General features: G+C 42.6%; 2 protein-coding genes across 3 annotated transcripts in view; one reads left to right on the top strand and one right to left on the bottom strand.

The window, feature by feature from the left end:
- Positions 1-2221, top strand: part of Kiaa2012 (KIAA2012 ortholog) — a 114489-nt gene extending 112268 nt beyond the window's left edge. The window contains 3 exon segments of the mRNA XM_037210453.1: positions 833-876; positions 879-990; positions 1187-2221. Of these exon segments, the coding sequence (XP_037066348.1) occupies positions 833-876; positions 879-970 (136 nt within the window). The 3' untranslated portion in view covers positions 971-990; positions 1187-2221.
- Positions 2222-2937: 716 nt separating this feature from the next.
- Sumo1 (small ubiquitin like modifier 1) lies at positions 2938-26185 on the bottom strand. Of its 2 annotated transcripts, none has more exons than XM_028860381.2 (5): positions 26008-26185; positions 13772-13846; positions 8430-8507; positions 5767-5838; positions 2938-4682 (listed from the first exon to the last, which is right to left on the bottom strand). In XM_028860381.2, the coding sequence occupies exons 1-5, from the start codon at positions 26017-26019 to the stop codon at positions 4614-4616; spliced, it is 306 nt and encodes a 101-aa protein (XP_028716214.1). In that variant the 5' UTR covers positions 26020-26185; the 3' UTR covers positions 2938-4613. The 2 variants fall into 2 exon arrangements, with proteins under 2 accessions (XP_028716214.1, XP_028716213.1); XM_028860380.2 differs by lacking the exon at positions 26008-26185 and adding an exon at positions 15848-15990.
- Between the last annotated feature and the right edge of the window lie 849 nt (positions 26186-27034).

Here is a 27034-nt window from a genome sequence, read left to right as displayed (position 1 = left end):
TATAATGTTCCACAAATTAAATTGAGCCTATAATCCTTTAAGAGGTCCAGAAAGAGAAGGCACCAGAACTCTCAAGACTTCATTAACCTCGAGTTGTCCCTCCCTGGACTCTGCTCAGCTGTTAGCGGAATCACAAAGTAGGTTATTAGGAAAGTCCTAATTCAGCCTCAACAGTCCAGACATCATGTGCCGTAATAATAGTAATGAGACAAAAGCACGCTACTAGAAGCCCAACTTTCCAAGAGGAACCGACAGTCATCATTGAGGTACGAGAGCGATTATGTAAAACACGGGTAGCTGAGACAGGAAACCAAAGAAGTAATGGGTAATCTCACTCCTCCAAGGACTAGAACTCAGTGCCGACTGGCTTTACCTCATCTGTGATACTACTCTTGTACTTTCACTGTCCTGTTTCCTCAACTCTAAAGCAAGGGAATCCACTTTAATTCCAGCATTCAGGAAGCAGAGGCAAGCAGATCTGTGAGTTTCCAGGCCAACCCAGTCTAAATTTCAAGTTCCAGGACAGCCAGGGCTACAAAGGGAAACCCTATCTAAAAAAAAAAAAAAAAAAAACACCTAAAGCAAGCAAGCAAACAAGCAAAGCAATCCCTTCCAGCAACCCAAGTTTAAGACCTGGGATTTACCTCCTTCCTTCTTACTTTTCTGGTAGGAATCCCATGATGCCTCTCTTGTAAAGGCACTAAATGAAGAGTTATGATCTCCACTAAAACCTGCAACCAATAGCCCAAATCTGGTAATCATACAACCCAAATCCAAAACTCTACTGAATGCTTAATCATTTTTGGGATTGGGGGTGGGGTTGTCTCCTTAGGCAAAAAGCTGCTTTGGAGAAACACCTTCATTTTCAACAAGAACTCTTAAAGAAGCCAGTGGTCTGCAGTGGACACAGAGCATCTCCAGACCGTGGGTCTACTCCTACTTCCGGTTCCTACGAATCCCCAAGCCGTAAGGCTAGAAGAAAGCAAGACAGTAAGTTAAGAACTGGTGACAGAAGTATACTTCTTTAACAGAGCTCCAGCCTGAGCTCACTTAGCTCCATTTTACCTGACTTACCTCAACCCATACCTCCCACTTTCTTTACCCTGGAACCTATTCCCAGCATTCCCGCACACTCCACACACCCAGTTCACTTTTCACTGACTTAAATCCTGTTGTGTTTTTTTAGGACCACCTTAAGTTCAAGAGCCTTGATGCCTGAACTACAAGTCACAGTTCCAGTAGGAGACACTAACACTAGTCTCCAACATAGGATGCTCTATGTACTTCAATGTGCTCAAGAGTTGATGGTGAATGGAAATTCTGTCATGCAGTAACTCTGAATTAGCTAAGAAGAGCTAATCATATATTAAGTCCCTCTAGAAGACAAAACCACAATTTCATCCTTGGAATCTAAAACAAACATCTTCTTAGAAGGCATGTTTGGAATCACTTAATACAGGTTTACTTGAGCAAAATGAGCTCTTTCAGGAGGAAATTCTCCCAATCCTCAAAGCACAGATCTAGAGCAGCATGTTTGAGTGAGCATGTAGCTGTTAAAGCTAGAACATTCGTCCCCCATACTAGCCACAGTCAAATGCTCAATGGCCACAGGTAGTTCCTGGAGGCTGTATCAGCAAAGAAATAGAACTATCACCTCAGAATTTCACTATTTTTGACTCTTGAGAACAAACAAATCTTGAGGTTTTATTCCCAACTCTGCCTTGAAACTACTCATAAAACTCTAAGATTGGTATCAGAAGTCTTAAGTCATTCAATGACTCTTTAATGTCTATAAATAAATATCCCTTTTAACAAAACATCACAAGCAGTGGTGGCAGCCGTCTTTAATCCCAGCACAGGAGAGGCAGAGGCAGGTGGATCCCTGAGTTCAAGGCCAGCCTGGTCTACAGAGCTTGTTCCATGACAGCCAAGGCTATACACCCCCATCATCTCACTGAGAGGGGTTGGCACACATCTTTAATCCCAGCACTGGTGAGGCAGAGGCAGGTGGATCTCTGTGAGTTTCAGACCAGCTTGTTACACATAGAAACCCTGTCTCAAACAAAAATGCATCACAGAATGTTAAGAGAAATTGTTAGAAACAACATAAAAGGATGTTAGATCAAGCAGTATCTGAATTTTTCCAACTTAAACAAAAATTATTTCATGTGCATTGGTGTTTTTGCCTACATGTATATCTGTATGTACGAGGGTGTCAGGTCTCCTGGAAATGGAGTTACAGACAGTTGTGAGCTGCCATGTGAGTGTTGGGAATTGAACCCGGGCCTCTGGAAGAGCAGTCAGTGCTCTTAACCACTGAGCCATCTCCCCAGCCCAATTTTTCTAACTTTTAATCCACATTTGTATGTTTTCTCGTTACTGCAACAAAACTACACACACACACCCCAAAAGCACCTTAAAGAGTTAAGTAGTTGGTCACCCTGCATCAGTAGTCAGAGATGAATGCTGGCACTTATCTCATTTAATCCTTTTTATTCAGTCCTGGACTCACAGAATGGCAGTACCCCCACCCAGGGTAGGAATTTCCACTTCAAATCTTTCTGGACACACACCCAAAGGTCTTTCCAGAGTGACTTTAAAACCAGGCAAATTGACAATGACGTTTTAATCATCACACTGTCCACAAGTAAAGAAGAGTATTTAGAGGTGACTCCCCACTAACACTCACAAGGATTTTGCTTTGTACAGGGATTACAGTCTAGAAATTTAGCTAATTTTTCTATTCTATACTGCAGGAATTGAGTAACTCCTTGTTTCATGTAAAACAGGAATAAAATGCCAAACACTATGGTTAAGATCATAGTAAATTTAAATGTCACTGTTTTTCTGATGCTGGTCAACCCTACTTGCAAATTCAACAGTACTTAACTAATCAACATACACTCATGAATAAAGATGCAAGGAAACCATTACTGCTCTTTTTTTTCTCCCTTTTGCAAATTTAGGCTGCTGCACTCCAGATAGAGTGGCTACTAAATACTGCTTGGGGTCTTTCCAAATATCTATTAAACTTTTACTTCCAAGTGTCTATGTGAACAACACTACTATAGCAGTTGAGCATTTTTTTAGGCCAACAGTAGAGTGTAGTTACTTTAGAAGACCTTCCCCAAAACCCCTAAAACAAAAACTATTTCTACAATTATGCTCCACCACTAAATGTTGAATCTTCATTTAGAGATTCAAAAATTTAGATGAATTACATATTCATGAATTTTGAACAGCTCAAATAACCAATCAAATATGTTATTTGATCTTGACAAATGCTGCAACTCAAAGATTTTCTACAACTGAACCTAATTTCCAGTTACTATTTAAGGAACGTAACAATTTAAGGAACCGCCAGGGTACAGTCTAAAAGCTCCAATTTGTACAATACAAATAATTTTAAAGTTAGGGTCAAATATAAGTTTCAGGCAATCTACTTTTTAAGCAAGTTACCTGAGAAAGGTAATAAGCTGTTAACACTTTATAAAATGCACCTGAGATAGGTTTATTTGCTAAAGTAGCCAGACGGCACTGTATTTAGAATAACATGAAACTGGATGTGTACATATATATAATAATTCTGTGATTCATTGGGATTTAAAGAGGAAAAAACAACAACAGTAATGGTATCATGTGCACCCTCTAAGAATAGCACAATCTAAAAAGACATTAAAAAGGCATAACTAAACGCTTGATTCAGAAGGCAGCCCAGTAACTCCCATTGCTTCAAAGTCATTAAGGTCATTACTGTACAGTACTAAAGAAATACACTCAAGCAAGAAAATCCTATCTGGAGCATTTCTCCCTACAAAACTAAAATAAAAGGAGCTTTAGTACGGTTTTTACAAATATTGTTTATTTTAATGAAGCTGGTACAGACGATGTCCCTTGAAAACCCATGTCCCAGGCCACAAAGTACAAACAGAATCAAAAGGAGCAGTGTCTGTTGCATACACTCTGCATGAGGAACTTGATCACTAACTGCTGATGAAAAGGACAGCTTTCCCGGGCTCTTCAGACGCCTGTTCGACTCTCAGGACGCTTGCTTTCTCTCCAGTGAAGCCACCTTTGGAGTGAGTTGTTACTCTCACTGTATCTGTCTTCTTGACTACAAACGTGATATTCTTCTTTTGGTCCAGACCCTCAGATTTTAAAAGTAGCTTCAAGCCGAGGAAAGGTCATTTTCCCACAGTTCAGTTCTCTGAAAGACTTCCATCTCCCACTGAAAATCGCAGTCCAGGAGTGAAGCAACCGCATGCTAGAACTTCAGGGCCAATTGGAGGTCACAGAAAAGCTCCCACTGGTCGTTCTTTTTATCGTCACAAACCTGAAAATGCACAGTCCTGAAAAGAGTGGCCTCTCTGTGCACACATGAATTCTTTTAAAATAAGAAGGGCAATATTAAGGGAGCTGAGGTCTGATCACCAAAAATCAGCACAACAAAAACAACCAATAATGAATATTGAACACTAGAATTCAGATTACCAGATGTTCTAAAGAGATGGAGTGCCAGTATTCAATTTTCATTTTGAACACCACATTACAAAAGAACTATTTTCAAAAATAAAAAAGGATTGAGGGAAAAGGAAAAAAATAAAAAGAATTATCTAAACCCTCGAATGACCCCCCGTTTGTTCCTGATAAACTTCAATCACATCTTCTTCCTCCATTCCAAGCTGAAAGAAAAGAGAAATATGTTAACACTAAACTATAAAAGCAACATTTTTACATTGGCTGCAATTACGTGGTCACTATTTTAAAGTACAAGAAGATACAAATATCATCTGTAATTGATAACCCTCTAAGGCTTGGAAATGGAAGTAAGAGGGTAAGGAGTTCAAGGCCATCAGGAAGTTCCAAGCCAGCCTGGGCTATGAGATTGTCTCAAAAAACTGGAAGAAGCCGGGCACGGTGGTGCATGTCATTAATCTCAGCACTCGGGAGACAGGAGGCAGGCAAACAGATTTCTGTGAGTTTGAGGCAAGCCTGCTCTAATAGTGAATTCCAGGACAGCCAGGACTATATAGAGAGACCCTGTCTCAAAACAAAAACAAGGCCAGGCGGTGGTAGCGCACACCAGGTGGATCTGTGAGTTCCCAGGCCAGCCTGCCAGATCCAGCCAGGACAGGCACCAAAGCTACACAGCAAATATCTCCCCCTGTCCCCACCCCTGCCTTGAAAAAAAAAATTTGTTTTCAGCTGGGTGGTGGCAGCCCACACCTTTAATCCCAGCACTCAGGAGGGGGAGGCAGAGGCAGAAGGATCTCTGTGAGTTTGAGGCCACCCTGGTGTACAGATCAAGTTCCAGAACAGCTATTACACAGAGAAACCCTGTCTCAAAAAACCAAACCAAACCAAAGATATATGCCTTGGAACTGGAGTTACAGATGATACATTATGTGGTGCTGGGAACTGAAACCAGGTCCTCTGTATGAACAAGTATTCTTAACCTCTGAGACCCAAGAAAAAAAAAAATTTTTTTTTGAGCCCAGGTTGTTGCAATAGGCTTTGGACCTACAACCCATGGTAGAAAAATGACTCCCACATATGCATCATGACCCTCATGAACATGTGAACATACACGCAATAAATATAAATTTTAAAAACTGTTCCTTTTTTCCTTTTCTTTTGGCGCCAGGGATCAAATTCTGGGACACTTGCATACTAAGTACATGCTCCATCTCTGAGCTATAATCCTAACCCTTTCAATCCAAAATCTTACTTATTTCAAGTTTGACTCAGAAAAGAAATCATACTTACTTCTTTTGGAGTATGATTATCAGCAATTCTCTGACCTTCAAAGAGAAACCTGAGTGAATTCATTGGAACTCCCTTAAAAAAGAAAAAGAAAGTGTGTGTAAGTATCTTAGGTATAAGTAACTATGATATACCAAAAACAAACAAACAAACAAACATAAAATGGCTTAACAAGCTACAAAGGTCATAAACTTAGACCACCAATTCAACCCTAATTACCATATAATGAGAACTAATTATTTATTAGGAAGGCTATCCTACCAAGTACTTTATATGCAGTCACAATGCTCTTTGCATAGACTCAATAAGGTATTACCGCCTCATCTTCATGTTAGAACTAGGGAACTTACGGGCCTATAGATGAAAGAAGCTAGCTAAGAATTTTAGCCCAAAATGATTGATAAGCCTACCCTCCCAACCACTGCTATATTCGCCTCCCCCTTAAGTCTGAGCTAGCATAAGGGAAAACAAGGAACTGCCCTTACTAGCTTCTAACTATATAAGCAAAACTGGTTTTAAACATCAAATCCCAAGAATTTGGTAATGCAAATGGTAGCTAGCTAAGGCACAGTAATATATATAACAGAACAGGTCTAAATGCCACAAAACATGTTTGTATTTTCTAACCATTTCAACATGATAGCTAAAACGGAGATGACTCACCTAAAGGAAAATAACTTCACTAGAAGTGCGAATCAAGAACCACCTATTTAGCCGGGCAGTGGTGGCACATGCCTTTAATCCCAGCACTCGGGAGGCAGAGGCAGGCGGATCTCTGTGAGTTCGAGGCCAGCCTCGACTACCAAGTGAGTTCCAGGAAAGGCGCAAAGCTACACAGAGAAACCCTGTCTCGAAAAACCAAAAAAGAACCACCTATTTAAGGACTAGAGAAATGGCTGCTCTTCCAGAGGACTCAGTTTCAATTCCCAGCATCCACTTGGCAGCTAACTGTAATTCCATTCCTGGAGGATCCAATGCCCTCTCTAGCATCTGAGGGCACTGCATGTATATAGTGCACAGACACACATGCAGGCAAAACACCATACATGAACAAATAGAATTTAACTTAAAAAAAAAAAAAAAGCCCAAACAACTATTTAACTTAAACTCTTTTATCTGTGGGTGTCTGAACACTGTCCCTGAAAAAAAAAAAAAAAAAATTACAAAGAAATTAAAACATACTAGGTGCCAGGTGGTGGTGGCACATGCCTTTAATCCCAGCACTTGAGACACAGAGGCTAGCGGGTCTCTGTGAGTTCGAGGTCAGCCTAGTCTATAGACTGAGTTCCAGATCAGCCAAGGCTGTTACACAGAAAAACCCTGTGTGGGGGAGGAAAAAAAATACTAGGAGGCAGAGGTAGAAGGATCTCTGAGTTCCAGGAGAGCCTAATCTACATAGTGAGTTATAGGACAGCCAAGGCTGTGTAAGAGACCCTGACTCAAAATAAAGAAAAAATTCAACCTTGGTTATCTCTGATGTTTTGCTTTTAGCTTTATGAGATAGAGTTTCATACAGCTCATGCTGGTCTCAAATTTCTTATGATAACCTTGAACTCTTAACCTCTTCCTACATACATCACCTCATCAGTGTTAGGATTACAGGTGCACTTCATACACAGCATAAAGTACATTCTTACATTCGTTTTTTATTATATGCATGTATGTATGTGTGTATTTGAGGCAGGGTCTCACTATGTAGGCCTGGCTATCCTGGAACATTTTTAGCTGAAAATTTTATTTATTCTTGAACTTTCCCCCAAATTTTTATTATTTTTGAGTATAAGATGTATTATGTGTTAATGTAGACAACTACACATACACACACACACACACACACACACACACACACACACACACACACACATACACACACGTATTTTTTAAATTTTGTGTTCATTGGTGTTTTGCCTGCATGTATGTCTATGTGAGGGTGTCAGAAGCCCTGAAACTGGAGTTATAGACAGGTATGAGCTGCCATGCAGGTTTTGGGAATTGAATCCAGGTCCTCTAGAACCACCGAGCATCTCTCCAGCCCTTATACACATTTTTTCTTAAAGAAGATAATTTCTTGAAATATGCTTGAAAATATGGTACGTATATTGTGTATAAAGGAAAATATTTCTAAGTATTTTTTTTTTTATGTATATGGATGTTTTGCCTGCCTCCACGTCTGTGCACCACGTGTGCAGTGCTCACAGGAGGGCATCAGGCCCGCAGGACTGCAGCTGCAGACGGCTGTGAGGCACCAAGTGGGTACTGGGTACTGAGACTCGAACCCAAGTCCTTTGGAGGAGCAGTCAGTGCTCTTAACTGCTGAGTCATGTTCCCAGCCCCAAGAAAATATATTAATTATAGATTTAAATTTGATATAAGGCCTAAAACTCATGGTTAGAAACACAGGGAAATTTCACAATAATCACAAAAAAGACTTGTTTTTATTGTTTTATACAGATAGAAACCACCAAGGCAAAAATATTCAGTCGAGCAGTCAGTAAAAGTGAGTTACTTTTCTCTATCTTATTAATTAAACTTTGAAATGGTGTAACGAGGAAAAGACCAGTGTATGGTTAATGACAGATAACATTAGGGTGAAACAGGCGTCTCTGAACCACCTTCAGTCAGCAGCTTCGGCACAGCACTGTACGGAGCGGAGCCCCAACACTCACCTGTCTCTGACAGTATGACTCTTTGAGTTTCTTGAGATGTGTTGTCATTTTCACTTTGAAATGTATCTCACTGCTATCCTAAGGAGATAAAGGGAAACATTATTCCTTCTTTGTCTAGACTACTTAGTGAACTTCAACCAAATTACTTAATTGTGCCTTGTCAGTTACAGTTTTCCATCAAAATATTTTTAGCATTCCTAACTAGTTTCATTAAAAAAATCTAATCAAATTCCAAGTTACTTTTTAGCGACCTATTATAAAAAATTGGTAAAAGAAATATACTTTAAATGTTGAAATTATTAATATGAATTTGTATGCCAAAGAATACATTCCTTCATTATAGAATATCCATCAAAATAAATACTGAAAAATAAAATGAACTAAAAATAAATAAATAAAATGAACTGCCACAAATTCTCACAAGCTATCAAAATAAAACATACTATCCCATTCATACCAACTAAAGTGTCCCTGAAGGGGGTCAAACCTAGGAGAAAAATATAAACTTTTTTTTTTTTTTGTTTTTTCGAGACAAGGTTTCTCGAAAGCTTTGAAGCCTGTCCTGGATCTCACTTTGTAGACCAGGCTGGATTCAAACTCACAAAGATTCTCCTGGCTCTGCCTCCCAAGTGCTGGGATTAAAGACATACATTGCCACCACTGCCCAGCAAAAAATATAAACTTTAAAATAACATAGAAAACTCATAGAAGCCAGTTTCTCTAACATGAATAAAAACTTCAGTAAGGAGCTGGGGGGTGGTGACGCACGCCTTTAATTCCAGCACTTGGGAGGCAGAGCCAGGATCTCTGTGAGATCGAGGCCAGCCTGGTCTACAGAGTAAGTTCCAAGACAGGCACCAACTGCACAGAGAAACCCTGTCTGGGGGGGAGGGGACGACGACGACAACGACAGGACACGACAACTTCAGTAAGTCAAAGTGAAGGTTTGGGGCTAAGCATGTCACCCAGTGGTGCACTTGCCTGGCATACATATGGCCTTAGATTCAATCCCTGGTATGCCTCCTATTGAAATAATTTGTTTAACTACAGATACTTTTCTTCCACCTAGATTGTCAAGCAAATAATCAGAAAAAAAAAAAATACTAGCATTTGCACTATCATAAAATTTCAAATCCAACCCTTATGAATACACATCATAGTCACAAGATACTTAATATATCTGTGATTATAATTTCATAAAAAGATTAAATATCTACAGCATACCTAATACAATATAATTCCTAGCCAGATACGGTGGTTCATGTCTATAATACCAGCATTTAGGAGGACAAGACCAACCTGAAGGGCTGGAGTTAGGAGCAGTTAGGAGTACTTATAAATAATAATTTTTTTTAATAAATAATAAAATTTAAAAAGACCAACCTAGATTATACTGTGAGTTCCAGGATAGCCTGGGCTACACGATGAGATTCTATTATTTATTTATTTTATAGGAAAGCCAGGCAGTGGTGGCACACGCCTTTAATCCTAGCACTCAGTGGGAGGCAGAGGAAGGTGGATCACTGAGTTTGAGGCCAACCTGCTCTACAAAGTGAGCAGCTTGGGCTGTTCCAGGACAGCTAGGGCTGTTACAAAGGAAAGCCTTACCTTGGAAAACAACAAACAAACAAACAAACCACATTACTTCCAGATGAATTAATGAACTATCATTAAGATGTTTTCTCTTTATACTTACTTATCTTTTGCCATGCTGAAGACTAAACCCAGGACCTTGCAAATACTAGCCAAGCACTCTAACATGAGCTACTTGCCCTTTCTCTTTAAAGACAAGGTCTCCCTCTATAATCTCAACTGGCCTCAAGCTCTCCATCCTCTTGCCTCAGCTTTCAGAGTGCTAGGATTTCAAGTATACTGTATTCTCTTCTTTATAAAAAGTATTCTTCCCTAATTTTGCAGTTAGGAAATCTGTACTGTAAAGCAAATTTTAACTGGGAAAAATTTTAACTACATATAGTAAAACACAAACAAAAATTGCAACACATTGATGAAAATAGTCACCACTTAGGAAGTAAAAAAAACTCTAAACCAGCTTGGTACAGACGTCCATGGCTATAATCTCTGCACTCAGGAAGTTGAAGTAGAGGACTGGTGTAAGTTTGGGGCCAGCCTGGGTTATATAAGAGGTTCCAGGCAAGCCTGAATGAAATACAAACAAAAAGAACCCTTGCAAACTAATAATTATTTTGTTTTGTTTTGTTTTTCAAGACAAGGTTTCTCTGTGTAGTCCTGGCTGTGCTGAACTCACTCCATAAACCAGGCTGGCCTTGAACTCAGAGTCACCTGCCTCTGCCTCCCAAGTGCTGGAATTAAATAAGTGCACCCCACACACACACATAATTCCCCTTTCCATGTTAAAATGTCTGTTGGTGTTGTCCTTATTCAGACCTTTTTTAGGCAGCCATGTTCAGATTTCATGGATGTAGTTTCCTTAATATATCTAGAAGATGCAACGTAATCTCAATCTCACAGCAGACATCCTGTTCCTCTGCCTCTTCCAGCCTTTTTTCTTTATATTAAGATAGGGTCTAAGTCCCAAGACTGATACTGATTTCACCCAGGCACGGTTTGAAACTGAGAGCCTTCTAACTTAACCTTAAGTAGCTGAAATTACAGATTATGAGGCTCAGTAAAGATGGTCTTTTTAACTAATGGCCTAGGAAATACTCATACAAAAATAACTTGATAATAAAAGATGTAAACCTAAGAGCTAAACTATTAAATACTTAGAAGAAATCACAGATGTTAAGTCTTTGCAACCCTGGATTAGACACAGTTTCTTTTATTTTTCTTTTTTTTGGGGGGGTGGTGGTAGTGGTGTTAGGATTTTTTGTTTGTTTAGTTTGTTTTTGTTTTTTTTCAAGATAGGGTTTCTATGTAGCCTTTGCTTGTCACTTTGTAGTACAGGCTGGCCTCAAACTCACAAACTATGCCTGCCTCTGCCTCCCAACTGCTAGGATTAAAGCGCACCACCACTGCCCAGGTTAGACTACAGTTTCTTAATTAGAAGCAAAAGAAATACACAAAATGGGCTATGGCAGCACACGCCCTTGATCCTAGCACTCAGGAGAAGGATCTCTGGGAGTCTGAGACCATTCTGGTCTACAGAGCTAGTTCTAGGGCAGCACAGAGAAACCCTGTCTCAAAGAAACAAAATATGCTGTAAAGTAACCAAAAAAAGTGAAGACATAACTCAAAACTAAGAGGAAGTTTTTTGCTAATCATGTATTTAGTAAAAGGTTTACTACCCAACATATTTTTTAAAATTACAACTTAAAAGTAAAAATCCAGCTTTTAAAATAGGTCACAGCTGCCGGGCAGTGGTGGCGCACGCTTTTAATCCCAGCACTCGGAAGGCAGAGCAAGGCTCTGAGTTCGAGGCCAGCCTGGCGACCAAGTGAGTTCAGAAAGTGCAAAGCTACACAGAGAAACCCTGTCTCCAAAAAACAAAAAACAAACAAACAAACAAAAAATAGGTCACAGCTCTAAACAGACATCTAAACGTACTCAGACGCTCCCCTGGTAGTTGGCTCATCATTAACTTGACTCAACTTGGAATCACCCAGAAGACACACCTCGGACTGTCTTTAGAGGTCTGTTTCCAAGATAAGTCTAACTAAGGAAGGAAGACCTACCCTGAAGTGGGGGTGGCACCTCCCTGGTGGGCCACGGTTCTAGACTGAGTAAAAAGGGAGAAAAGAGAAAGCCAGCTGAACTGTGACTCTCTGCTTCCCGGCTGGCACCACACACAAGTCACTCCTGCCGCCATGTCTGCTCTCTCATGACAGATTTCCTCATTCATTCCCAGCTGCAGGCCAAGGAAGTGCCGGGCAATGACAGACGCCTTTAATCCCAGCACTCAGGAAGCAGAGGCAGGCACATCTCTGAGGTCAAGGTCAGCCTGGTCTACCAGTGAGTTCCACACCAGCCAGGGCTGTAGAGTGAGTGCTTATCTCAAAATGATGGTGGCGATGGTGTCAGTGCTGGAGAGACAGCTCAGTGGCTAAGAGCACTGGCTTCTCTTCATAGAACCTGGGTTTGACTTCCCAGCACCCACACAGCAGCTCACACTGTAACTCCAGTTCCATGCAGGCAGTGCAGACATATATGCAGCCAAATGTCCACACACATAAAATTTAAAAAATAAACTAATTTTAAAACAAAGAAGGGTAGAGGGTAAAGAAAGGTTCAGTGGGTAAGATAGCACAAGCCTGAGGATCCAAGTTCAGATCCCAATATGAACACTAAAAAAATAAAGGCCAGGCTGAACTCCAGTGCTATAGGAAAGAGTCAGGAGGAGCCCTGAAACTATCTGGTCACCAGCCAGCTCCAGGAACAATGAGAACTCCTATCTCAGGGAACTAAGATGAAGAGTAACAGAGCAGACACTAACATCCTTCTCTGCCTTCCACTATATGAGCATAAGCAACTGAGTGTGATGCCTGCATGCACACATACCACACTCAAAGCAGTAATGAAAAGAGTAAGAAGACTGCTGGGGATATATATGGGTCAGTGGTAGAGCACTGACCTGGTCATGTGCCGGGCCCCAGGTTCAGTCCCCACCACCATTACACACCTACATAGACACAGAATAAGCAGACCCCCCCCCCAAAATCTGTCACAGTGGCACTCACTGTTCTCACACTTGGAAGAATGTGGAAAACTGTCCTTATTTTGATGGTAAGAGTGTACCATTTCACTAATTCTGATCTAATAAATAAATAAACAACATGCCAGGTGTGGTGGCACATGTTTCAATTCCAGCACTTGAAGAAGCAGGAGCATCTCAAGTCTGAGGCCTTGTTTACGTAGCAAGTTCAAAACCAAGCAGATCTCTTTTACCCCCACAGACACATGTACAATAAGGGAAAATGCAATTTTTAAATAACGTGTCTTACCTAATATTTTTCCTATGTTTTTATACACCCAAAGAATGTTAAATGAAGTCAAAGCCAGGTAGAGTAGCAAAAAGAAAAAAAAAAAAAAAAAAAAAAAAAAAAAAAAGACATGATGTTTCAGATCTGAGTTCAACCACAAACATGGGACACAAATGTAACGAGATGGTGCCTTTCTGCCGCAATATGCTTATACATAATAAATAAATAAATCTTAAAAAAAAAATGTTAAATGAGCCGAGCGGACGTGTGCACACACCTTTAATTCCAGCACTCGAGAGGCAGAGGCAGGCGAATCTCTTTGAGTTCGAGGTCAGCCTGGGCTACAGAACAAGTTCCAGGAAAGGCACAAAGCTACACAGGGAAACCCTGTCTCGAAAAACAAAACAAAACAAAATGTTAAATGAGAAAAATAGTGAAACTCACCTGTCCAATAACTTTGAGTTTAATGTATTCTCCTTCCTTCTTATCCCCTAAGTCCTCAGTTGAAGGTTTTGCCTCCTGAAAGAAATTTCCAGATTAAAAATTCCTAAGTACTCTGTTCTTATGAGCACCCATTACTTTCCCCAGGTAACAGACTCTGCACCTGAGATTATAGAGAGCATTTATTTCCTCCACACTCAATTACTCTTCAAACTTCCCACCACTGTTCACTAAAGATCAACAGGTTTTCTCAATCATCATATCCCACAGTAAGAATTTCACACTTAACCCTGTACTGCCTCCCCCCACCCCACATAAGGACCTAGGACAAAGTATGAGAAAGCACGCTTCTAACACTCAGCAGGCGATAAAGGAAACTCGTGCCCTAACTCCGAGAGTGTGTTCTCACAGCCTGTCCTGAGGCAATCTGCTATGCCAAGATAAGTAAATACAGCACAAGCAAAGGCTATTTAGACAGGACAATCAACCGGGAAAGTCCTGGTCTAAATACTGAGTCACAATGAATCAGTTTCATATCGTCTGAAGCAGGTCCACCCAAGGCTATAAGGTAATAAGCCTGATGAAAGCGGAGACAACAAAAAGGGACGGAGCAGACTGGACGGGAATCAGGAGTGAGAGCGTAAGAAAAAGGAGACTCGCGGAAGACAAATAGATCTGCAAACTAGGAGTTGGGGATTTAGTCAGTGGTAGAGCGCTGGCCTAGCAAGCACAAGGCCCTGGGCTCGGTCCTCAGCTGGTGGGGGGGAGGACGATGACGACACACACACACAAAAAGATTAAAAAAAAAAAAGACTTACAAACTCATTTAAATAAAGGAGTACTGCACAGCAAGTGAAATTAACAGACTAAATTGGATGAGAACATCTCAGCACAAAGCACCTCTGTTAAGTCATCCTTAGTGAAACAGTGTCCTGGAAAATGTCACCAACAGTGGGTAAAAGTAGCCCCCCCCCACTTTAGTTCAACCATCACACTTAATATTCTTGCCCCAGGTCGGTGGTGGTGGTGGTGGTGGTGGTGGTGGTGGTGGTGGTGGTGGTGGTGGTGCACGCCTTTAATCCCAGCACTCGGCGGATCTCTGTGAGTTCGAGGCCAGCCTGGGCTACAGAGTGAGTTCCAGGACAGGTACCAAAACTACACAGAGAAACCCTGTCTCGAAAAATATATATATATATACACACAATATTCTTGCTATTTGTACTAATTCAAACAGCTACTCCAGCCAGGTGGCAAATCTCTGTGAGTTTGCGGCTAGCTTGGTTTAGAGTTCAGGGATACACAGTGAGACCCTGTCTCAAAAGAAGTTAATCCACCCTTCACTAAGAATCAGCACACTGAGCCAGGTGTGATGGCACACATCTTTAATCCCAGCACTCAGGAGGTAGAAGCAGGCAAATTCTGTGAGAGGCCAGCCTGGGCTACAGAATAAGTTCCAGGATAGTCACACTGTTACACAGAGAAACCCAGTTTGGGGGGTGGGGGTGGAGGGGGGAAGGATTAACAAACTGATTTTTACAAGTAAAGCAGAGAAACTATCTATACAGTACATGCCAGTACAGTTAAAACTACAAAATTCTTTGACATTCAGAAATGAACAGAACACAATTCCAACAGCAAAGGAAATTATTCAAGAACTGACAAATGGTATTGCATGAAATTAAAGTTTCTGCACAGCAAAAGAAAACAATCAATAGAATAAAAAGAGCCTATAGAGTGGGAGAAGCCTTTTTCAACTCCTTATCCAAAAGGGGATCACTATCTACAATCTATAATAAACCCACCCAATTAATCAATGGGTCGTGTTTTCTCTCAAAGACTGAAATTCAAGTTTCTATGCATAAAGGGACTCTGAGAAGGGTGGAAGAGATGGATCTAAGGTGGGGAATAACAAGAGGGTGACAGTGTGTGTATTATGAAAGCAGGAGGAAAAGGACCCGACAGGAATAGAGGGGAGACAAAGAGCAGTGGGTCTGGGCAGGGGCAAATGCACAGATCTGTGTGTATAAAATAACACTCACATGTTATTACGTGTGGGGAGGGAAAGTGAGTAAGCGTTACCAAGGTCAGTGCAGAGTCTGGAGTGCTTAGATGACAGAAGAGGCAGTAGGGACAGGGTGCCTGGTTCTCATCTGCTTTCAATGCTGGTCGACTGAGTATCATGGCAGCAGGCAACATTAACGTCTTTAGTCACAGTATTTCACCTGGAAACTAGAAGACTATCTTCAAACACTGTCTTGCCACATTCCTATGAATTTATAGTCATAGAACAGAGTTGCTTCTTCCTGCAAGTATCTAGAAAGCAAAAAACTTATTCTGTGGTGAAGGGCAATAAAAGGCAACCAAACCCTGAGACCTTTAAGGGGAGGAGAGGAGTGAGAAGTTTTGTTTAGGTTAGCACAAAAGAAGATATTCCAGTATTCTCTACGTTAGGATAGATATAGAAGATACTCAGAAACAAAAAGAATCCCCCCACCTCTCTCTACTCAGTCATCCACAGAACTCTCCTGAGCACAGCTTTCCTGGATTCTAGAATACTCAAAAAGAATCCCCTCCACCTCTCTCTACTCAATCACCCACAGAACTCTGCTAAAGCACAGCTTTCCTGGGTCCTACAATATTCAAAAAGAATCCCCCACCTCTCTCTACTCAATCACCCACAGAACTCTCCTGAGCACAGCTTTCCTGGATTCTAGAATACTCAAAAAGAATCCCCTCACCTCTCTCTACTCAATCACCCACAGAACTCTCCTGAGCACAGCTTTCCTGGATTCTAGAATACTCAAAAAGAATCCCCCACCTCTCTCTACTCAATCACCCACAGAACTCTCCTGAGCACAGCTTTCCTGGATCCTCTAATACTCAAAAACATAAATGGCTTCCACTCCCTTCAGGTCTAAAAACAAACTCCACAACATTTCAATCCATCCATCACTAACCCCATCCTCATTTTTCCCTCTCTATTCCTTTTAGTAACCCAAGAAATCTGTTCTCTATTTGCTAATGTCTGTCATCTTTTCCTACTGCTGTGACAAACACCACAAACAAGGCAAATAATAAAAGCAAGCATTCAACTGAGTTTACAGTTCCGTAAGATTAGAGTCCAGGATGGTGGAGCAAAGGTCAGGTGGAAGACCAGCATCTCAAACCACAAGCAGGAGACAGAGTGTGCACTGGGAATGCCTGGTGGATTTTGAAACCTCAAATCCACCCCGTGACACTACTCCTTCAACAGGGCCAGACCTCCTAATCCTCCCCAACAGTCACCAACTGGAGACCAACTATTAAAAAAATGAGCCTATGGGGGCCGTTCTCATTCTCTACCTACAGATCAACTCAAGTCCACTACTGCAATGGCGCCCCAGAGCCACAGCACTCTCCCAACCACTACCTTCCGCTACTGCTTCCACGTGCAGTCCCTACACATCCTACACTGGCCTCCTTGACCCGACTTCCCTACTGCTGTCCTCACTGTTCCATATCGTCACAACTTCCACGAGTCAGTATTTGCTATGGGCACTGTACTCTACTAGCTGTTATCTGGGGTTATGCATCACATTCCACTCAACACTGCCCTCACCAGCGAGTTTCAACTGGACTCCTTACTGCTAAATCTAAAGGGCACTCACATTTCTGCATCATCTTCCGTCTCGGCTGTTTCTTTAAACTCTGGCCTTCAGTCCTGGCTTCTCTCCCTTGCCTCCTGGGTGATTACCTCTTAGATAGCATGCTGATTAGTTTTTGTCATCTTGTCACAAACTAGAGTGCTTAGCGAAGAGGAACCTCAATGGAAGAACTGTCCCCATCAGAACGGCCCGTGGACAAGATTGTAGGGCATTTTCTTGATTCAGGAGATCCCACATCCTTGGGCAGGTAGTTCTGGATCGTACAAGAAAGCAGGCTGAGGGTTGGGGATTTAGCTCAGTGGTAGAGCTGGGTTCGGTCCTCATCTCCAAAAAAAGAAGAAAGCAGGCAGAGTAAGCCATGGAAAGGAAGCCGGTGAGCAGCACTCCATTTCTCCAAGACCTCAGCTTCACAGCTCCTGCCTTCAGGTTCCTGCTTCAGTTCCTGCTCTGGCTTCCCTCAATACTGAACTGTGTGTGACTTGGAAATTTAAGGAGGGTCTCTGGTTTGGTCAGTGTTTTGTAACAGTAACAGAAAGAAAAATGAGAGACACAAATACTAACATCATCCTCTCCAACCTGACAATTTCAGAGTTCACACACTTTTATCCAAGGGCCTAATATCTACACTTGATGTCCCTTGGTCATGTTAATTCCTTTTTCTGAAAATCAAAATCAAAAACAAACTACAGGGCTGAGAACATAGTTCAGGGGCAAAATACATGTTTGGTGTGTAGAAAGTTCTGAGTTCAACAGTACTAAAGCCAGCAATCAAACAAACAAAAGCCTCTCCCTGGAGTCCCAATTACAACAGTTACATACACTCATCTGAGTACAACCAACACTGAGACTATCTTTGGGTTCTCTTTCTAAATTTCCTACTTAATGTTCTTCATTGTGACAACTCTTAGTGGCTCTGAAGCCTATCTCATTCTCTACAATCGCTGAACCACTGTGGGATGGACATCTCTACCACTTGTGCAACGGCCTTAGCGCAGTCATGTACCTTCTCATGGACTCTTTTTTTCTTTCTTTAAATTTTTTTTGCAATAAGGTCTCACTATATATCTCTGGGTGTCCTGGAACCCACTATGTAGACCAGGCTGGCCTCAAACTCAAGAGCTCTTACCTGTCTCTATCTCCAAGTATTAAGATCACTATGCCCACTGACTGTTTTTTTTTCTACTGATAGTCTAGAAAATAGAAAGACAAGAGGAGAGGAAAAAAAAAAAAAAAAAAAAAAAACCAGAACCTGTCTACAATAATCTTGGTGTCTTGCATGCTCTCTTTCCTTCTGTCCTATATTAAAATTAAAAAAAAAAAAGGCAGCCAATACAGAATACAGCACACTAGTTACACAACAATGAAGGCATTCAGTTTAAGTCTGGGACAGTAGGCCATCAAAGAAAGGACAGTTCCAGGGAGCAGATTGATGTGGATGGCAAGAATATACAGCCCACAGAGAACAAAGTCATGACAAATTTTCAGGGCTGAATTACTGAGAGACTGAACCCTCCTAACTGGAAAGGTAAAGGAATTTACTGGGAACCAAGTACTGTAACTCTGCTGTCCAAGGAATAGCATGGAGACAGGAGGCTGGTTCTGAGAAGTGACTTAAACTGGAAGATATGGAAAACACAAGAGTTTGCATTTGTTTATTTATTATTTATTTATTTATTTTTGGTTTTGATCTACAGAGTGAGATCCAGGACAGGCACCAAAACTACACAGAGAAACCCTGTCTCGAAAAAAGAAAAAAAAAAAGAGAGAGAGAGAGAGAGAGAGAGAGAAAGAGTGCGAGAGAGAGCGCGTGCGAAAGCAAGCACACTAGGGAGAAATGAAAAATAAAAGAGAAAAGCAGAACAGAATATTGTGGCTATTATTAAAAGAAATAAAAAGTCCTTCACAGGAAATTTGCTCTGAGATTGTGGATTGTCTTCCTAGAAATGTCAGAAGCTACACACCCATTAAGAGTCATCAATAGGGCTGCTACTGTGGATGGGGGAGGGGGAGCTCAAAAGAACTAAGAACTACTAAGGAATGTCAAGAGGAAAACAGTCTTCCCCAGTTAAGAGCACACCAACTGGATAGTCAATTCCAAGTGGTCAGCCCTGAAAACATACATACAAGTAACAGTGTACAGACTGCAGGTTGTGATTTATGTAATTAGGAATGCACACAATTAAAGAAAAAGAGGCCATACATTTGAAAGAGCAAGAAGTGCTATCAGCAAGGCTTGGAGGAAGGAAAGGGAAAATGATGTAATTAATTAAAAACAAATTTAAAAGCCCTATTTAACATGAATGCCTGAGAATGGCTTCAACAATAACATGGAATGAGGCAGGATGCTGTAGATTTAAAAAATAAGATCTGAACATATGAAGTGCACTGTATACATATTTACGTTTTCCATAATAAACATTTTTCAAAAGCTAGACAGTGGTGGCCCAAGCCTTTAATCCCAGCACTTGGAAGGTAGAGGCAGGTGGATTTCCTAAGAGGCCAGCCTGGTCAACAGAGTGAGTGCCAGGACAGGCGAGGCTACCCAGAGAAACCCTGTCTCAAAACAAAACAAAATAGAACCATTATTTCCTCATTTGTAAATGGCTCTATAACATGAGACATGAAATAATATAAACTTTACTTTCTACATTTTCTCCTACCTAGTACACCAAAGCAATCTGTGTCTACACTTGTTTCATGAGGAAAACTAGCAAGATACTTACTTATTCAACCTAAGATCTATCAGACAGTCTGTTATTCAATCCAAAAGCAATCCTGGAAAAAAATTACTAGAAGCAAGTATCATTTGGATTATGTTTAAAGCAGGTGTATACTAAACGGGTCCTCACAGATGTAATCTCAACACTTAGGAGGCTGACAGAGGAAGATTGCCACAAGTATGAGCCCAGCACGGGCTACGATGTAAGAACCTGACTCAAGACAAAAAAGGCCTACATGACAACTTTAATATACTTCAAAAGGCAGACCACTCTATCCAAATGTCTTGTAGTAAAAACAGACTGAAATGTAATGTAGCAATAACATTCAGTGATATACACACAGGAGGCTAGAGAGACAGCTTTAGCAGTTAAGAGAGTCTGGGTTTATGCACAGTACCAGAGTTCAATTCTCTAACAACTAATTGTAACTCCAGCTCCAGGGACTCTGGCCTCCTTAGGCATCCAAACACATGGGGACAAATAAATAAAAATATAAAACAAAAAACAAAGAACTACTGTGTGTGGGCTAGGAGGATCAGTAAATAAAGCATTTGCTGCCAAGCCTGACATCCTAAGATCAATTCCTGAAAACCACAGTGGAAACGGAGAACCAACTCCACAAAGCTGTCCTCTAAGCTCTTAGTGAGCTCATGGCACATGTGCACGAACACACACGAACACACGAACACACACACACACACACCACACCACCACCACCACCACCACCAGAAATAAATACATGTAATAAAAAGTTTGAACTACTGTGTTGTTTTTCTTGTTGTTGTTTTTGCTTTTTCCTTTCTGGGGGATTGAGACAAGTTCTCAGTGGGATTATAGACTTGTGGCAACATTCAGCTCGTCTGTGTATTTTAAAATACATTACAGTATTACGCAGGGTGTGGTGGCAGAGTTTGCAAAGGCAGGAGGATCACTTCGAGTTCAAAGCCATCCTGGTCTGTCTCAGTAAAATAAAAGAACTACATGAGCTCTTGATCTGGTATAGTCTTCCATCTGTACATTTCCATGAACCTTTAAATAACTGGTCCTAGATAAGGCAAGAGAACATAACCCCACCCTTCCTCCTTCCTTCCTGTCTTCCTTCAGATCCTTATGAACTGCAAGAAGGTAACTAAATGCAAAGAGAAGAGTCAAGGAAAGGAAGAGGAGGAAATCACAGCGTAGCTTTACAGATACATTGCAGGAATATCCAAATTTTGTTTTGTTTTGTTTTGTTTTTTGAGACAAGGTTTCTTTGTGTAAGCTTGGCCATTCCGGAACTCACTCTGTAGACGAGGCCAGATTTTCTCTGTCTTCCAAGCTTTGAGATTAAAGGCATGTACCACCACCACCCGGCTAAAGTTATTCTTAATGTGTTCTTCTTTTCTAGCCAGAACATCTAATTTTTGTTTGCTTGTTTTTGTTTTTCGAGACAGGGTTTCTCTGTATAGCTCTGAATGACCTGTCCCTTTGTAGGCCAGCCTGGCCTCAAACTCACAGAGATCTGCCTGCCTCTGCTCCAGAGTACTGAAACTAAATAAAGGCATGTACCACCACTGCCCAGTTAGAGTATCCAAATTTTGAACTACAAAACTAAGGTGATCAATAACGGTATCTGTGTGACCTTGCATACAATCTGTTAAAAATTGAAAGATCACCATTATCTATAAAAATATTCACAATTTCAGGGAATTCCAGAAGGGAATGCTGAAGATGTTTTAATAGACTATTATCTACAACAATCCCAATGTATGGTTAGAGAGACGGCTCAATGGTTAACAGCACTGGCTGTTCTTCCAGAAGACCCAGGTTCAGCTCCCAGCACTCACATGTGGGCTCACAATCATCCTTAACTCTAGTTTCAGATTTGATGCTATCATGACCTCCAGAGGCACCAGGTACGCACACGGTGCACATACATACATACATACATACATACAAACAGAATACTCAAACTCGTAAAATGAAATCTTTTTTAAAAAAAAAACACATTAGAAAGCTACTCATGTAAGGATTATTACATCTAAGTGTTATAACAGAGCTAACCTAACTACTATGGAGTATCACAATTACTTGAAAAATGTTTTACTTTCAGAGTGTGCTGGTGTACACCTTTAATCCCAGGAGCCAGGACTACATAGAGATCCTGTCTCAAAACAAACAAAAACCATAGTTTTACAGTTTTGAAACTTCAACTACTCAACTGTGAATACTCCAATCATAACTATATTATTTCAATATACTATAAAATAGTTGTTATAGTCTAATTGAAGTGCTTCATTATAATCGGTTTGTAATATCTACTAACACCACCTCACTCAGTCAGAAAGATGACAGACTATACAGCACTCCTCTCCTAGGACATGAAATGCCTAAGGTATCCACCACTAACTAGATGCTAAAGTTAACTGCTATAGTTTAATATGTTCTATGATATGAATGGTATACAAAACTAAACATTTTAATACACATCCATTTTCTTATTGTCCTGCAAATTCAAGCTGTTGCCAAGATCAGCAGATTAGTAACAAGAACCTATAGAGAACACTGCAAAAACAAATGCTATCACAGCAGCAGGAATACAAGTCATGTGGTAGACTAAAGAGAACTCCGAGTTCTTTCTTTTTTTTTTTTTTTTTTGTTTTTGTTTTGTTTTTTCAAGACAGGGTTTCTCTGCGTAGCTTTGCGCCATTTCCTGGAGCTCACTTGGTAGCCCAGGCTGGCCTCGAACTCACAGAGATCCGCCTGGCTCTGCCTCCCAAGTGCTGGGATTAAAGGCGTGCGCCACCACCGCCCGGCTCCAAGTTCTTTCTTACTCCTACTGGGAAATGAGATCCATCTTTCTCATGAATCTGGGCTGACCTTAGGGATTTGACTGACTGATATAATACAAGACCCACTTCCAAAGTCAGGTGATAGAAGTTTATTTCCAACTGGGTTTATTTTGTTTTCTTTTTGTTATAATGAAAAACAGCCAGGCGGTGGTGGCCCATGCCTTTAAACCCAGCACTCGGGAGGCAGAGCCAGGCAGATCTCTGTGAGTTCGAGGTCAGCCTGGTCTATACAGTGAGTTCCAGGACAAGCTCCAAAGCTACACAGAAAAAACCAAAGGGTGAGAGGGAGGGAGGGAGGGAGGAAATGAAAAACAGTTTTAACTAGATTCTAAGAAAGGAAGAAGGGAAAATACTGGTTCAAATTACTCTTATCCCTTTGAGATTATCCTTCTAGTTTTGATGAAATGTGAAATTAGACTAAACAAACTTCTATTAATGGTTATAGGATGATCCTCATCTTTTGGGATAATCATGTACCAATGATGAGACCTATAGTACTTTCTCAAACAAATAGTTGTCCACAAACATACTAGACGGTAATAAGATTGCAAGAAAGTATTTCAGCTGGGCAATGGTGTTAAACACCTTTAATCCCGGCACTCAGAAGGCAGTGGCTGGTGGATCTCGAGTTCGAGGCCAGCCTGATTTATAGAGCAAGTCCCACGACAACTAGGGCTACACAGAGAAACCCTGCCTTGGAAAACATACGTTTTCTTTCAAGTCAAAATTCCTATAAGTAGGAATTTCATGCTGTTGCCTATTGCATTAATGCGCAGCTCAATTAAAAAGATTTGTTTTGCAGGTATAGTGGTGCCTTTCATCCCAGCACGCGGGAGACAGAACAGGAGGATCTCCATTAGTTCCAGGCCAGCCTGGTCTACATACTGAGTTCCAGGCCAGCCAAGGCTACACAGTAAGACCCTATCTCAAAAACAGAAAAAGAAGAAAAAGAAAAAAGACTTGCTTCCATTTCATGTCATGTTTCTAAAAAACTTCATTGAATACCCATGAATAATAAGTCACACACCGACTAGCTAGGTATGGCAGCATAACTCTAGTCCTAGCCACTCTGCAAGGCTGAGTGGAGGAGGATTCCAAGTTCAAAGACACCTTGTGCTACAGAGTGAAGTTCAAGACCAACCTAGGCAATGCAGTGAGACTAAAAGGAGGGATGGGGATAGAGCTCAGTGGTATGGTGCTTGCCTGGCACGAACATGTGTGAGGTCCCAATGCCCAGTAACCCTGGTGGGGTGAGTACTACAGCCCAGTGTGGCTTCACAGATCCCCTGAAAACAGCCTGTGTCCTCCGGTCCTTTTTCCCCCTTTCTTCATATTCTTAAATGACGTGAGTTCAAACCAGAGCAAAAGTAACTCTAAAATTTATTTTATAACTCTTTCTGTACGTTGTCCTTTCATCAGGCTAACATGCCTTCCAGTTCCTTCCAAAATAAAAAGCTGATGAAACTAAGCATTTCCCAGCTATCTTTCCTCCTTTACTTGTAACTAAGGAAACAACTGTCTGGGGAGATGTTCATAAAGTCATTTCCATCCAGATCATTAATAAGTAAATCAATCTACATATGGGTAGGCTATAAAAATAAAAACACCTTGGCAGAGGCAGGTGGATCTCTGAGTTCGAGGCCAGCCTGGTCTACAGAGTGAGTTCCAGGTCAGCCAGGGCTACACAGAGAAACACTGCCTCAAAAAACTCAAAAAGTAAAAAAAAAAAAAAAAAGAAAAAAGAAAAAAAAATTAACATTTCAACTACACTGTGGAATTGAATAAGTTTACCGAATAATTATCACTATAGATATGTCAAAAAATACTTTGAAAATTCAAAGTCGTTTAAGCAAACAAAAGGAAGACCAGACAAAAACCTTATCTATTAAAAACTACCCACAAACGTGGTAAACAAAAATAGGATGAAGAAAAATTTAGGTGGCAGTACTCCTATTTGAATGCAAATTCTTGACACTAATACTGAGACACAGCATTTTACTACTGATTGGCAGCTTCCTGTAAATATTCTGCAACTGTACAATACACATACCGTTTTTTCTCTGTTCCTCAAAAATATCACCTGGAAGAGGGAGTATGGGGATGCATATAATCAAGATACGTCGTTTATGTGCATGAAACTGACTGTATAGGAAAAAAAAAATGTGATGTGCTATTTTTGAAAAAGTATCACTCATCTGCAGGCCAATGCCCAGACGAAATGGCTTACTGGTGGTGATACTCTTAAACACTTTCGTTGTTTCTCGGTTATTCTGAGCGCTCCAACAACTAGAGAGTGGATGGACCAATCCCGAGTAAGAAATGGAAAGTACAGAGAAAGAGCCGACCGCTCCGCACCCCCAAGATGGAAAAAAAAAAAACTCAGAAGGGAGGCGCGGCGGAGAGGCCCACCCGGCACACACACAACGGGGACGCGGCGTCTTCTGGGATCCCGGTGACCTCGGGGCGAGGAAGGCTCCCCTCGCCGCGCCCTCCCCCCACCCCGCCCCGCCGCCGCCCCGATTCCCGAGACCAGGAAGCCCAAGTGGAGTCGAGCCGCTTTTCGGGGGGCCACCTAACCCTCCCAGCCCGGGATTCTCTCCCGTTACATAACCAGACCCTGGGGGGGCCCTGCAGCTGCCATCCCCGCTGGGAAACGGCCGTTTCCCCTGGGGTGGCTCCCAGCGGGGCCTGGGGTGCGGGCCTGGGCTCCCCCCACCACGGCGGACCCGCGAGAACCCGGGGAGCCCCGTCCGCAGAGCCGCCGCGGGCAACCGGGGCAGCGGCAGCGGGGGAGGGTGCGGAGCAAGGCGGCGGAGGGCGGCGGAGCCCGGGAGCCCCGCGGGCCACCCCCACCCCCCTCCCCACCTCCCCGTGGGGGGAGCGGCTGGGCCCAGCTCGGCCAGGCGCTCGCTCGGCGTCCCTCGCGGCCCCCTCCCCCCGCCGCGTCCCCTCCCCCGCGCCTCCGTCCTCCTCCTCCTCCTCCTCCTCCTCCCCTCCCCAGGCCCCCCAGCCTGCGAGCCCCGACGCCCCGAGACCCCGGTTACCTGGTCAGACATGGTGACGGTGGCTTCACCCGGAGGGGGAGGGAGGGAGGAGATCTCCGCACCACAGCGGCCTCCGGCAAGGCAGAACCGCACACTCTGAGGTTTACAAACCTGTCTCGTTCCCCCCACCCGCAGCACAACACCGCGGCGGCAGGGACTTCCGCTGCGTCTCGCGTCACTTCCGCCGCGCGCCGGGGGAGGGCCTGGGAAGACGGGAAAAGGAGGCGGGAAAAGGCCTTGGCGGAGGCCGCCGCCGCCGCGGCGGGGTGGGTGGTGGGTGGGGTGTCCGGCCGGTACAAATGGCCTGCCCCGGAGCGGGAGGGCGGCCTGGTGCCCCGCCGGCGGGAGAACTGGGCCGTCTGCCCCAGCCCCAGGGCAGAGCAGGGCTCCGCAAGCAGGCTGAGTGTTGGGGGTCGCACCGACCCCCTAGACTCCTCCCTCCCTCCCTCCCTCCCGCTCGGACACCTTGCGCGCTGCCGAGGGCTGAGCCGGGGTCGTTCTTTGTCCTTCCTCCCCATCCTCGCCAGCCGTCCCTACACAGACTGGAGGATGGCCAGTATAGTATTGTTATTCACCTCCCCTGGCTGGCAGCCGGCGCTGCAGTCGTGACCTTGATTAAGAACCACAGCGAAAAGACCACCCCTGGGGACACATCTCTCTCTCTTTTTTTTTTTTTTTTTTGGTGGTGGTGGTGGTGGTGGTGGTGATTGTTTTTTCGGCCTCAACTATGTAGGCCTGGCTGTTCTAGAACTCGGCTATGCAGATCGGGCTGGCCTCGAACTCACAGAGAGAGATCCCCCCTGCTTCTGCCTCCCCCTCCCCCCTCTCCAGCTCTAGGACACAGTTTTGAGGGCTAGAATGTTGTTGAAAGTTTTTGAAGGAGCTCGCCACCTCCAACCCGTTAATGAGTTAATGAGTTGCCTTGCCTCGCAGACAGACCTAAAATTCTCCCTTTGACTACCATGACCTTCTAGCACAAGCTTTCGGTGAGGATTAAGGATATATGAGCAAAGGGAATAAAATTGAA

Source organism: Peromyscus leucopus, chromosome 13 (genome assembly GCF_004664715.2).
Source record: "Peromyscus leucopus breed LL Stock chromosome 13, UCI_PerLeu_2.1, whole genome shotgun sequence".
Lineage (NCBI taxonomy): Eukaryota > Metazoa > Chordata > Mammalia > Rodentia > Cricetidae > Peromyscus > Peromyscus leucopus.
This window is presented reverse-complemented; position numbering and strand designations above follow the sequence as displayed.

Coding starts and splice junctions, on each gene's coding strand:
- Sumo1 (XM_028860380.2), bottom strand. CDS start 15,964: ATGTTGCCTGCTGCCATGATACTCAGTCGACCAGCATTGAAAGCAGAT. Junction 13,847..15,847: donor CAGACTCTGCACTGACCTTG/GTAACGCTTACT, acceptor AATTTCTTTCAG/GAGGCAAAACCTTCAACTGA. Junction 5,839..8,429: donor AGTCATACTGTCAGAGACAG/GTGAGTGTTGGG, acceptor TTCTTTTTTAAG/GGAGTTCCAATGAATTCACT.